Raw genomic sequence first — 15,000 nt, 5'->3', positions numbered from 1 at the left:
TATTTCATGACTCTAGATCTATATTGTCACCTTCCTAAAATAATTGCCCAAGTAATTTTTTCAGGCTTCTCAGAAAACACAAAAAACTGAACCAATAATTGAGGTAGAGTAGATTTTCGTTATTCTTGATGCAGCTGCCATCTTGACAAGCTTGTAAAATTGCTTAAGTCTCATTGTCTTTTGACCTAGGCAAAATAAAACGGCCTAAGTCACACTCTTGACATCGGCCGTATCCTACAGGGGTGGAATTGCATTTTAGAAAAAATCATTTTTGTTTGGCAATTATTTTAGGAAGGTGACGTTATGGGGAAAATGAGCCGTTCCGCTGGGTCCTAAAGTCAGTTGGCTTCAGTAGGCATTCAGATAGCTACACACATAGACATTATTAAAAATAATTTGGTAAAGTTTGTTAGAATTTTGAGCATTTTTAGGGTTTTCTATGTGTAATGAAGCATTCCAGTCATTCCTAAGGGGGTCAAATTGACCCGAGAGGGAAGGATTTGCTACTTTTTTAAATTAAAACCACAAAACTCCTTGAATCCAATACATTTTTTTAATGTTGAAGGATGAGTGCCTCTGCCCTGACTGGAGTGTGTGTTTCTCACTGCTTGTGTTTGGCTTGGACAGGTGTTTATTGCGCAGACCGTGCTGTCGGGCGGCGAGCTCAAGGTGGCCCGGCTGCTTCTCTGGCTTCGGTTTGCGACGTGGAACCAGATCCTGGACCCCTGGGTCTACATCCTCTTCCGACGTGCCGTTCTGAAGCGGATCGCGCCCAACATGGACTGGTCCCGCGGGTCCATCATGAGCCTGTCCACGTCCATACGCAGACTCACGCGCGCCTCGCTGGGGGGAACAGGGGAGCGATCGGAGAACATCCGGACAAATCCTGACAAAACCGGACGAGAGGAGACGACTTTCCCTGTGCAGAACACCTCTGCCCCGCCTTGCGCTCTTTAGCCGTCTTCATCTACTTCTGTGATGATGATGATGATGATGATGAACCGTCTACTGGGAAGATCTAATATACACCAGTCAAAGGTTTTGGATCGGTACGTTTTTAAGAAGTCTCTTCGGCTCACCAAGGCTGCATTTATTTTATTAAAAATACAAAAAAACACAGTAATATTGTTAAATATTATGACAATTTAAAATGAATTTATTTAATAATTTATTCCTGTGATCAAAGCATCATTACTCCAGTCTTCAGTGTCACATCATGATCCTTCAGAAATCACTCTAATATGAGGATTTGATGCTCAAGAAACATTCATTATTATTATCAGTGTTGAAAACAGTTTTTCTGTATTCTTTGATGAATAGAAAGTTCAAAAGAACAGCATTTATTTAAAATTGAAGCTTTTGTAACATTATAAATATCTTTACTGTCACTTTTGATCAATTTAATTCATCCTTGATGAATAAAAGTATTGATTTATTATATTTATTTCCTCCAAAACAATTCAATAAAAATTCTTACTGACCCCAAACTTTTGAACGCTAGTGTTTAATGTTACAAAAGCTTCAATTTGCTGTTCTTTTAAGCTTTCTATTCATCAAAGAATCCTGAAATAAAAGTGTACACAACTGTTTTCAACATTGATAACAATCATAAATGTTTCTTGAGCATCAAATGATCATATTAGAGTGATTTCTGAAGGATCATGTGACACTAAAGACTGGATTAATGATGCTTTTACTGTATATTCACGTAGAAAACAGTTATTTTAAATTGTAATAATATTTCACAATATTACTGTTGTTTTTTTTTGTATTTTCAATCAATTAAATGCAGTCTTGAGCAGAAGAGACTTCTTTTAAAAACATTAAAAATCTTACATATGCAAAAACGTTTGACTGATAGTGCAAGGCCTTTTATCCTTTTGACCCTTTTCTTGATTTGTTGGCCAAGAAACGCTTGTAGAGGAATCCGTACAGTAGATACTTTGGGAAAACGGCAGTTTTGGCTCGTTTCCTTGACATACACACTCCCTTTTCCTTGCTGATAAGACGGAGGACCACACACTCGCTTTAAACACCTCCCAACTTTAACTTTTCTAGCCTTGTCTTGGAACAATCTTGTCTTGTCTATAATTTCTTGTATTCTTGTGTGAGGAAACACAAGGTTAGCATCAAACGCTGTCAGAGTGAATAATCGTGTTTTTTTGTATTTATATTGTATGTAAACCCAAACTCATTACTCAACCCTCTTTTGTTTGGATTGCTTTGGCCAATTGTTCTCTCAAGTATTTGCATCTTTGGTAGAGATGATTTTTTTTTTTCAAAAAAAAAAAGCCTAGCGCACACTGAAGCTCATCCGCTAGCTAGAGCCGCGCGATTAATCGTTAAAACATCTCGATTCAAACACCTGTGTGATCTTATTCCTAAATGACAAGTGTGTCGATTAAACCTTTGACAAAATCACATTAACATTCAGATCTGTGTTTGATCCAGAGAGAGCAGTTGTCATGAATGAAACACATTATTTCCATCTTACAATAATTCAGAAGAACTGGGATAAAAGTTTATAGTTCAGATATAAACACTGATGTCTACGGTAGCGATCAAAAGAGAGAAAATCCTCAACTTTTCGCTTCAAATAACGATTGAATGGATTACATCGTTACACCAGTAGGTGGCGACAAGTGGAAACATTTTATTTAACATAGAATCATTCATTCAAGAGATTCGTTCAAAAATGCTGATTCATCCAGTAATAAAACAAGGGAATTATTTATGAATGAGTCGTTAATTAGCATTAGCATTACTAGCTGCAAATAAAGAATCGCTGCATCCGAAATCAAAAACTTCACTACTATATAGTATAGGAAAAACATGATAATGACAAGATGGTGGATGTAGTCCGGAATTTAATTCATACTCCACACAATCTTATTATATAGAACGTACTTTTTTAAGTTGCGAAGCAAGTTTCAAACCAAATTTCAGACACCGCGCATATTTCGTGGGTTTTTAAAGTCTACATGAAGCTCTTACGAGTCATTTTATTACGTAACGCGATTTTTAAGAGTGAAAAAGTGGGCGGGGCTTGATTTTATCAGTTGGCCAGTGATTTAATGATGTGAAGTGACAGTTGGTGTGAGAGGGGGAGGGGTTGTAAATAAGAGTGTTTGGTGATGTCGTTTTTGGGGCGGGGCCTTAGAGTAAATTAGTGCCCGCCCACTTTTTCAGGGTTCCTGGACTATTTGTCCCATTCATTTTTCCCATAGGGATTTTTTCTTTAAAAACTTAATTAAATCGTTAAAAAAGCCATGAACCAAACCAACCAGTTCTGAGGTGAATTTAAACACTACAAACTTTGATTTGAAGCAAAAAAGTATTTGAAAATCAGACAAAAATACAGGACTGTAAAATGGAGAAATATAAAAACAACATATTTTTATGTTGCTTGCATAAAAATGTATATTTTGAAAAGTTGTTAGTTAAAGCTTTTCGTCCAATATTTATATTCTATTTTATTTCTGCTTTATTTCAACGTCTTATTTCAAGTTATCGTTAAAAGTTATCGTTAAAAATCAATGCCGTTATGTAACAAATTGATGGGACTTTTACTTCCGGAAACAGACCAGTGTATTATACGAGACGTGGAAAGAGAATTAAGAAAGTACATTTTGCATAAATTTTGATTTCACGTTTACTGAAGGACTTTAGTCAGCCATTTTGTGCGTGACTCTCTTTGATGTTTATGACTTACCAATGTACAAAAAGTCTCCGGATACAAAATGTGTGGTATGCTGGAGTGTTTTTAATCTTTACACATATTCAAATATGTCACACAGGTCATCCAAAAGGGGGTACGTACATTGTAAAACACGATATACAATACACAAACACTTAGCATATTTTTTAGTTTAATAGCTATTCAACTGTCAATAAGTGATGATTCATATATACACAAGCCATTCGTGTCACAAGATCTCATTAATCGTAAAAGATCATTCATTTCACCTGTAACACGATGTATAACACAAAAGACAAAAACAAACAAAGGCTAGGCTAAGCTAAGCTAAGCTAATGTCTGATATCACATACTTGATTGTAATGCTTTTAAAAGTCAAATATATAATGTAAAACTTAAAAGATTGGTTTAACCCCTAGTTAGCTATACAGATCGGTGAGAAACACAGTGTAACTGACTTCGTACTGCTCTACACACTTGAATGTTTGCGTTAGCCCATCGTTTAGCCGCTAATACCTTGACGTTCTCCATTTTTCCTCGGGATCAGTGTGGGAATTGGGAAGATTGAGTATATGAAAACAGATGACAGACGTCACAGATCAACCTCTAAGATGTCTTGACTTACTCTGAGGGGGAAAAAACAGAGGAAAAGCATGTGCTTGTGTGAGATAGCGTTAGCATGAGAAGTCTAGCATTTGTTGCTAATGGTTTTCTGTAAGGGCTGGATGTAAATAAAGGCCTCCTGAGATGATCTGGTTCACGTTTCTCCCACAAATGCCAGGAAAGTAGTTTTCAGGCCTCACCTCTAAATCCGGCCGTTCTTGACGTCTCCCAGAGCGCCCCACACTTCAAACAGAAAGACGTCGGGAAAACCGAAGTCGCCCAAAACGGAGTCGAGCGCCTCTGCGAAATCATCCGGGTTCTGCTTGTTCTTCCCGGCTTCCACTATGGTCGTCGCTGTAGGACACGAGCGAGATACGAAATCAAAAACTCCTCCAACAAAGTGATCTGTGATGTGTTTTTCTGTGTTTGTGACTATATATAGAGGGTTTACATCATGTTACGACTTACATGTTAGTGCTACATTCCTGCCTTTCTGAAGACAGACCAAAAATAAACGTTACTCTGTGATCTTAAGTTGTTGTTTTTATGGAATTATGAAGTTCTCTTTCACGCTTTAACAGACAAAAACACAAAATTAAACCATATTTAATATTTCTGCAGTGAAGGCTGTGAAGTGTTTGATAACTGTATTCAATTTATGTATATTTCCTATACCTGCTAAAACAAATATTTAAAATATACTGTCTTTATGTTGTTTCTACATCAATTTGGAGATTTAATGTGAAATTATTACAATATAAAAATATATTAACTTAAATGTTAGGTGCGATTAATGGTGATTAATTACAGAAAAATGTATGATTAATTGGTTACATTTTTTTAATGATTAACAGCACTAATATATAAATATATTTATTATATAATCATATATATATATATATATATATATATATACATATATATAATTATATAATGATACAAAAAAGGCTTTCTGAAAAAAACTTTACTCTGTAATCTTAAGTTTTCTTTTGGAACGATGGAAATTTTGTGTTTTTGTCAATTTTATTATATTTTTTAAAAAATGTCTATATAGTATTTTATATATATATATTTGCAATTGTTGTTATTTTAGTAAATCAAGTTAAACTAAATGAAAATGAGAATTTTTTTGACAAAAAATGAGTAGCTGAATAAAATAAGTTACATATTTAATTTAAGTTAAGTCTTTTAATATTTAAGTATAAGCAACAAAATTATATTAATTACATTACATATTTTTTTAAGGTATATATATATATAATATATATATATATATATATATATATATATATATATATATATATATATATATATATATATATATATAAAACAATGAATTAAATTAGATATTTATTAGATATTTTATATATATTTGTTAAGTGGTTTAAGTGGAGATATAAATAAAATAATAAATAAATATAATCAATTAATTTATTATTCATTATAATACATTTTGTAATACATTTATTATAATAAATAATAAATAAATAAATACATAATATATATATATTATATATATGTGTATGTATATGTGTGTGTGTGTGTATATATATACACACACACATATACATACACACATATATATATATATATATATATATACACACACACACACACATATATATACACGCACACACACACACACATATATATATATACAAAAAATAATTAATATATGTATTATATATATATTAGTTTTTTAATGTAATTTTTATTTGCCCTGAGATATAAATAAAATAATAAATAAATCAAGTAAATAAAATGTATCTATTTTTATAATACATTTATTATAATTAATAATAAAAATATATATATAAAGAAAAGAAAAAAAAAATATATATATATATATATATATAAATGTGTGTGTGTGTGTGTGTGTGTGTGTATAAAATACAATAAATTAATTAAAAATCTTCACGTTATCTCTATTCCTGCCTTGCTGAAGTCAGTTCAAAAATAAACGTTACTCTGTAATCTTAATAGATTTTCTGGAATTGTTCCACATCCCAAGGGTCGAGAAATGCTTCCACTGATACTGATACTGATGATGTAATGCAGTGAATTCATGGGAAATAAAGGGCCGTTTTCCTTTTACGGGAAGATCAGATGCTAAAGGCCTCAGATGTCCTCTCACCGAGTTCGAGGTCGCGGATCCCCATGTAGCTCTCCAGAAGATCGTCCACCTTCCTCATGGCCTTGTCCTCAAACTCACTGGGCTGGTGGGAGACACATGGATGGAGAGATGAGTTGAAGAGTTTAGAGAGCAAAAGTTGTCCTGGAGTTTCACGCTGAACTCACCATTTCCTCGACGGTGGCCGAACCTTTGGAGCGCAGACGCAGAGTCTCTTTCCCGCTCACCATCTTGCCCTCGCTGGACTTGGGCGCTCGCGTCCTCTGGCCAATCATGTCTGACACAAACACACAAACACACACACTTCATTTTAATATGGGCGCAACAGGAAAACAGATTGAAACATCATTAGCAATTGATGAAAGCAAATTCCTGGCTTCAGTTCTTGTTTATGGATGGGAACTTTCTGAGAAAATGTCCTCTGGGACAGCTCATCTCTGGCATTCAGTCTGTTACTGTAAATGTATATTTTATTAACATATTTCTTTTCTTTGCATTATTAAATCATATTTTATTGTACTATATCGATGTATAGTATCAAGGTTATTACTAAAACAAAAATATGTTTGTTCCTTAAAATAAAAAAATAAAAAATGCAAAAAAAATAAAAACGTTTTAATTTACTTTAAATATTATTTATATTAATATTAAATTATATATTTTGAATATATATGTTATGTAATACATATTTATAATATATTATATATAATATGTTAATATTGATATGTTATAAACTAGTTTTATACATTTTTGCTGTTATATATATATACTTAGTAATAATTATCTTAATATTTACTGTTATACATACACATATGTTTTCAATCATATTTCTTTTTTGTTACTTAAAAAGAGAATAAATAAAACTTATTTTTGTTACTTTAAAAAATATATATCACTATTATATTTTATGTTTTGTTTTATTATTGTGCATGTATATATCAAGGTTATTACTAAAACAAACATTTTTGTTACTTAAAAAAAATTTAAACTAAACTTTATATAAATATTTATATATATTATAAATCTTTAAATATTATTTATAGTAATATTCAAGTATATATATACTTTTTAATATTTACGTTATCTAATAATTATTCATATATTTAAATTAAATATGTTAATATATGTTGTAAAAATAGCATTTTTGCTGTTAATTATATTAATGTTTATTTATATTTATACTTAGTAATAATTATATTAATGCATATTTTCCAATCCTATTTTTTACTTAAAAAAATAATAAAATACTTAAAAAATACTTAAAAACTTCAATATTATCTAAATGTTTAAATATTATTTATATTAATTTTTGATATATATATATATATATATATATATATATATATATATATATATATATACTTTTTAATATGTTATGTAATAAATACTAATGTAAAAGTAGTTTTATTCATTTTTGTTAATTATATTCATATTTATTTACATTTAAATACTTATAAAGGGAGAGATCCCTTTAATTATAGTTAGCTACTGTATTTTGTGGTATAAATGCTTTCAGAAGGTTAGCTTGACTTTAGCTTTAATTAAGTGTAGCTTGTAGCTGGAGAAGCAACTTTTAAAATGTTGTCAAGACACCTAATTTACAGTAAATTACGCTAAACGTTAAAAAAAATAGGAGTTAGCATGCTACAAACTGCACTCAACAAATATACAATGCTAAAGTAGAAAATCTAACCTAACCCACAGTCATGCTACTGAAAAGTATTCCGCATCACTGCCTTTAGCTAGCTAGCAAGCTACATTAGCGTCAAATTAGCCAGAGCTGGCTTTGATCATCCACAAACACAGAGTGAATTCAGTGCGCGTTCGGGAGTGTAATTACCCGCCTTTCTCTCACAAAGGCTAATCCATCACTCTAAAACATCCAATTAGCTAATGCTATAATGATAATCAAAGGCCTTTCAATTATTAACAGCAGTAATTTGCTGTCACAGAAAGCAGAAGCCGCTACGCTCGCATATTAAGGCTAATTCTGAATTTGCTCAGTCTGTCGAGCGTGTCGAGGTGTAGAGATGGAGATTAGTGTTTGTTTTTCAGACCTGTGGGAGGGAAACCAGCGGGTAATTATTAGAATTTACTGTACAGAGACTGTAATTATGGCAGGAGGGATCAGACCTGCGTAGATACTTATAAGCTCGTACACCTATATCGTTAAACATGTGACTTTCTCAGGCAGTGTGTGTTTGTTAAACCGAGTGTTTCGTGACTCTTGATGTCATAAACAGATACTATATCGTTCATATGTAGATAAAACACAGTGACTTTCTCAGGCAGTGTGTGTTTCGTGACTTGATGTCATAAACAGTTTACCGTCAGCCTCACTTTAAACCTGGGAACGTTTCCTTTGACAAATAGTGCTGGAAATTGGACTTTCCGTTCATTTCTGTGATTCATAACAGAATCCAATTATAAAAGTACAATTTGAGGAAATCTCCTCTTCAGGATTTTGAGTTACTCCTATTTCCTTTATGGCACGGTCAGGATATGATTCTGCTAAATGACATTGATGTGTTTGCGTTCATGAGTGACTCAAATGCTACAAATGTGTGTTCTTACCTACTCACACGACTCGTATAGCCTAAATTATATTAAAATATATCCTAAAAAATTATGTAAAATATTTTTTATACTCATTAATTTCATCACTTTTTCCACTGTTTGACCGCATGATGGCGCTGTACTCTTCAATGTAAGGTATCTTTTTAATTTGAATAAAAATTATATATATATATATTGTGTGTGTGTGTACTTTTAAATAAATATGAACATAGCCTTTGCTACTCATTTATAAAATATTTGTATTCATGAGCATTAAAAAAATATAAATTCATTCGTACTTAAGATTTATATATATATTGTGTTTACATATGTACATATTTTTAAATAAATACATTTATAATTATTAATTTTAAATTATAATGAACAAAATTAGCAGTAAAAGATATTTAAATAGGACATTTCCAAACAGAAGCGTGTTATTTATAGTCTGACCACACGATGGCGCTGTACTATAATATAAAAACTCTAGCGTGTTTTGCCTACATGGTTCATACTTAGTAAACACAACCAGCAATAGATGACAACCAATCCATTTGAAATCATGTGTATTTCTCGTTTTAAGAAACAAGCAGTTAGTTGTCAGATTTGCTTGCTGACCGCAGATATGATATATTAATATTCGGACTCACCGAACGCTTTCTTGGGCTCCACCAGGCGCAGGGTGAACGGCGTTCCTCTGGTTTGCTCCTTCAGCATCTTGGCCACTTCATAATGTCGACATCCCACAATGCTCTGGTCATTCACGGCCTCGATGTGATCGCCAACACACACCGTTTTTATCCTGTCAATGGTGCTGTCTTCCTTTATCCTCTAAAAGAAAAGATTAACCCTAATATAATGTCCATCGTCAACATGTAAAATACGTTCTCTGAGCGTTCTGAGACTTTCTTTTAAAGTAGTAAACCGGAATTCAAAAAACGTTCCATGGAACCAGCGTTTGAAATCAACTTTTTTTTACTCAACGGACAATTTGGCTACTAAATTTTAAGTTACCGGCCGTTCAGAACTTCTACTAGCCAAAAGAAAGAAAGAAAAGAAATAAACCAGATTAACTGTGACATAGTATAATTTGGATATCATACATTCATTTCTTATTCAAACAAAATCCTGTCATCCATCTCCTCTCTTCCTCTTTTATCCTCATCTTTTTCACCAAAAATGTGTTTTAGGACAAAGAACAGCAGAAAAATGTAGGATGTTGATAAATAGGCTATCAATGTCTGTTCACCAAATGCTTTTTAATCTTTAATCTCCGTTCAAGTAAGCCAGATATGAGCAGATGCAATAGGCTGTAATGATGATTTACGAGTATTTGCGCTAAATCTGCGCAGATTTGTCTAACACGAACTTCCCCATGAAGTGAGTAAACATAATAAGTAACACGCCACATTGGCTCGTGATTTGACAGCGTTTCCCGCCACAGTTGATTTTTACCGCATTTGGCGGTTGGCGGGTGTTAATTTCAAAACCTGCATGGAACGTTCCATCAACAAACGTTCTGAGAACTCTGAACGAACGTTCTATTGCAAGAATAGCGTTTGTTAATAACGTTTAAGATAACTTTTTGCCAGAACGTGTTGTGCTTGTGTAGGCCTACTTAAACATTATATAACGTTTTTTATTAGAACGTTCCATGGGTCACGTGACCACCAACACCCACTTTAATGAAGGCGTATCCCGCGCCGTTGTCAGTGATGGTCAGTCCGAGGGCGTCTTCTGTTTTAATGACCTCCACCTCTTTAGTTTCTCCTCTCACATGCGCGAAGATGAAGTCCTCCAGTCCGATCTGGCCGCCCAGCAGCTTCTGCATGTCCACTTTATGGGAGTTTAGCGTGCAGAATAGGATCTTTGTTGGGTGGGGAAACAGACATTGTCAGGAGATTTAGGCTAGTTTTATTAGGCCTGTTACACGTCAGAGAGAAAACAGACACCAAAACATTCCTGCTGTTTTCCACAGTGGCGCCGTGGTGGTTTCCTTGTACTTTTCATTGTAACCCATCTAGAATATTACTAGTATTGGGTTTTAGGGAGTCAAATATGTAGTTAGCATCGCTGAACGTTGATTAAAACATGATCTGTAGTCCTATTAAAACTTTTAACTATGCTAGTTCATATGCTAATCCAGTTTGCTAGCTAATCTGGCAGTGTCTCCTTGTTAGTTTTCATTTAAATCATGTTTTATGTTTGTACTAGTCTTAATCAGTGGCGGCTCCAGACAATTTTGATTGGGGGGGGCAATGGGGGGTCCTGGTCATTTCAAGAGGGGGTCTCATGCAAACCAACAAAAAATACAGTCGACACGGCTAATAACTGCATATTAGGCTACTGCAACTAAACAACAAAATCAACAGAGCATATAAACTACTTTGTTTTTAATTAATTAATCAATTTCAGTTTGCAAACAATATGCTGAACTTTAATTGCCATAGCCACCACACCCATGACAGAAAACATATTTACAAAATAGTAGGCCTATCTATTCTCTGTGGAAGCTTGCTTCCGCCACTGAATAATAAATAAATAATAATAATTGCGACTTTTTCTCTCACAATTCTGACTTTTTTTCACACAATTGCGATATATCAAGTCAGAATTGTGACTTTTTTTTCTAAGAATTGAGAAATATGAAGTCATGCAGAATTGTGAGATATAAAGTCGTAATTCTGAGAAACAAAGTCGCAATTGGGAGATATAAAGTCAGAATTGCATGATATAAAGTCGCAATTGCGTGTTATAAAGTCAAAATATTATATTACAAATATAATAAATATAAAGTGAGATATTTCCTACTATTCTGAGGTAAAAAAGAAAAAGTCCGTCTTTTTTTCCCTAGAATTGGACTTTATATCTCACAATTGTGAGTTTATATCTCACAATTCTGAGAAAAGATGTCAGAATTGCGAGATATAAACTCGCAATTATGTGTTATAAAGTCAGAATTGCGTGATATAAAGTCGCAATTGCGAGGGAAAAAAACAGAATTCTGACTTTAAGACGCAATTGCGACTTTATTTCAAGCAATTCTGACTTTATATCTCGCAATTCTGATTTTTCAACACGCAACTGCGACTTTATTTCATGCAATTCTGACTTTATATCTCTTTATATATAGATGTAAACTCGCAATTGTGAGATAAAAAGTCGCAATTATCTTTTAAAATGTTTTATTCTGTGGCGGAAACAAGCTTCCATAATTCTCATACTCTCACCACCTTTTGATTGCCCTACTTCTGTCCAGTTTCCCCCTGGCATCTTCTCTGCTCCTCTTTTGTCCAGCAAAGCGATCCAATAGCTCTTGCGGGCTCGCGGCAGCGCCTTGAACGCAACGACGCGAGCCGCAACGACGTTCATGGGGCGTCGCAGTGATTCTTATGTTTATATTTTTTATATGTCGAATAAATTATTAGTTATTATTGTTCTGCGTAAGAGAAACATTTTTAAATCTTTATCCCGGGTATATATATTTTTTAATCAGGAAGGGGGTGGGGGGTCAAATGGGGGGGGCAAGGTGTTTTTTGGGAGGGTCTTGAGACCCCCCAAGACCCCCCCTGGCGCCGCCGGTGGTCTTAATATGTGCCGCAAAACTAATGATATTACATAATTTTAGCTTTTCACATGTTTAAATGTGAGTAACGCATACATGTAGGTTTGTTTTATAGTGAACACTTACATGACCAGATAAGTCTTTCTTCATGCTAAACTTTCGACTCAAACTGAAGCATGTTTGTTTGGTTGAGATAATAAATCACTTTTCTAGCCTTGACCTCTCCCTGAAATGTTTTGATAACAGGTTTTTGAAGGACATTTCCATGACGCTTTTGTGATTTTCACAATAAATGTAAACTGGCCAATTATGTAAGATCTGGTGATAAATAAGCAGGGAGCATTTCTTTAAGATTTCCTAATCTTTGGCGATAAACATAACTTTTATGTAATGGATCATGCTGCCCATTTTTCAAACTGATCGGTTTATGTAAATAATCCTAAAACCATTATATTAGAGAATATATGTGAATATACAAATGTATAATATGAATTTTATTACTGTATTTACATGACAAGTTTGTTTAATTATTTTTTTTAATAGGCATAAGGGTGGAATGGAAATATATGAGTATTTTGGCATTTTTTTATTTATCCATTTGTTATTTATTTATTTATTTATATATTTATTTATTTATTTATTACTTTTGCTAAGCAGTGTAACGTAAAACATTTATTTATTACTAGCCACTTGTAAAATATATAGATTTTTTAATTTACTTATTTATATATTTTTATTTATTTATTAGCCACTAGCAAAATATGAAAACTTGTAACATTTGTTTATTTGTTTGTTTATTTATTTATTCCTCATCGTTTTTCATTTACTAGCCACTGGCATATAGGAAATTATTTTTGTAACCAAATTTATTTTTTATTTTTAATAGCTATAATGATCAAGATAAGTAATGGAGTGGCAATATATTTTATAGCAAGTTTCAACCATATGTAAACCTTAAGAGCAAACTCCAACTGAGAATTTTGTCCTTTGACACAAAAAAGACACTTTGATGAGCATTTTTTATTATTATTTTTGTAACTTTTGATATGCAGTGATACGTTAAAACATATTTATTTATTACTAGCTAATAGCAATATAAGAAAATATTTATTTATATTTTTTAAAATATATTAGCGACTAGAAAAATACGAAAACTTGTAACATTATTTGTTTGTTTGTTTATTAATTCCTCACTGTTTTTCTTTTACTAGCCACTGGCATATAGAGAAAAAATTTTTTTAAATTTTTTTAACCAAAATGAAAAAATAAATAAATACATTTTACACTTTTAAAAGCCATATTGATCAAGATAACTAATGGAATGGCCATATATTTTCTAGCAAGTTTCAACCGCCTATATGTAAACAAGACGTTTACAACCTTATAAGAGCAAACTCCAACTGAGATCTCAAGAAAAAAAAATTAATTTCATCCTTTTTTTTTACACGAAAAAGACACTTTGAATCTGAAATGACAGTAAGACTCGCGGTACCTCCGAGGCCGAGATGTTGAAGACCTCTGCGATCTTGGCGTAAAGCTCCCTCACGTTGGTGAACCCGTGAATGCGTCCCGTCGGGGATCCGTGCGCCAGCTGCGTGTGAAACACCAGTTTGGGCCTCGGGCAGGGAGCGGGCTCCAGCGGTGGGGCCGACGGGACGGTTCTCTGGCTCTCCTCGTCCTCCGCTGAAGCTTTGGAGTCCTGCGCATCGGGACTCATGGCCTCTCCGTTCTGCATGGGCTCGCGGTCGCTCGTCGCGTTCTCCGAGTCCTGCTGCATGGTGAGGAGCGTCTGTATGTGTCTGGCGTGTTAAATTAAAGATGAGGGTAGCCAGGCAACGCTGCACAGGTGAGCGGTTTCGGGCCCTGCTCAGAGGAAACCCAACACCACTTGAGCTGGAGATCTTGTGTGTGACACTGGAGAGCAGGACGAACACCTGAAGTGAAGCGACGCGACCATCTGGAGACCATCTGTCCGTGTGCTGGCGACAGGGCCGAGGCTCACACCACACACTCCAGAGAGCCAGCGCTCGTGTGTTTGGGCTGCGGGGGGCAATCGGCTGGTTGTTTCATTGAAGGGATGGTTCCACCCAAAATAAAACTAATTCTGCTTTGTCGTTCTCTCGGGTGAACTAAAAGTTTACTAAAATTTTCCCAAAATTTTGGGTAAACGATCCCTTTAAGCCGACAGAATGACAGACAGACAGACAGACAGACAGACAGACAGACAGACAGACAGACAGACAGACAGATAGATAGATAGATAGATAGATAGATAGATAGATAGATAGATAGATAGATAGATAGATAGATAGATAGATAGATAGATAGATAGATAAATAGATTTAACTTTAATAACCAGTAACCAAGTACCTACAAACTATTCAGAACATCAGAGCAACCAGAAATGTTTTATCTATGTGCTAAACAACACGTTAGCATTGTGGAGGT

The 15,000-nt window shown here is 33.9% G+C and overlaps 2 protein-coding genes across 2 annotated transcripts in view; one reads left to right on the top strand and one right to left on the bottom strand.

The window, feature by feature from the left end:
- tbxa2r (thromboxane A2 receptor) overlaps positions 1-2,200 on the top strand; it is a 13,625-nt gene extending 11,425 nt beyond the window's left edge. The window contains exon 3 of the mRNA XM_081384559.1: positions 628-2,200. Within this exon, the coding sequence (XP_081240685.1) occupies positions 628-957 (330 nt within the window). The 3' untranslated portion in view covers positions 958-2,200. The remainder of the gene's footprint in view (positions 1-627) is intronic.
- A 1,542-nt stretch (positions 2,201-3,742) lies between these two features.
- Positions 3,743-14,287, bottom strand: gipc3 (GIPC PDZ domain containing family, member 3; the record flags this gene model as incomplete). Its single annotated transcript, XM_081384560.1, has 7 exons — positions 3,743-4,323; positions 4,501-4,654; positions 6,435-6,516; positions 6,599-6,708; positions 9,638-9,818; positions 10,669-10,854; positions 14,045-14,287. The coding sequence occupies 6 exons, from the start codon at positions 14,285-14,287 to the stop codon at positions 4,503-4,505; spliced, it is 954 nt and encodes a 317-aa protein (XP_081240686.1). The 3' UTR covers positions 3,743-4,323; positions 4,501-4,502.
- Between the last annotated feature and the right edge of the window lie 713 nt (positions 14,288-15,000).

This window comes from Scardinius erythrophthalmus, assembly GCF_964197995.2.
Source record: "Scardinius erythrophthalmus genome assembly, chromosome: 14".
Taxonomy (NCBI): Eukaryota; Metazoa; Chordata; class Actinopteri; order Cypriniformes; family Leuciscidae; genus Scardinius; species Scardinius erythrophthalmus.
Note: the sequence above shows the minus strand (reverse complement) of the source record. Positions and strands in the feature narration are given on the sequence as shown.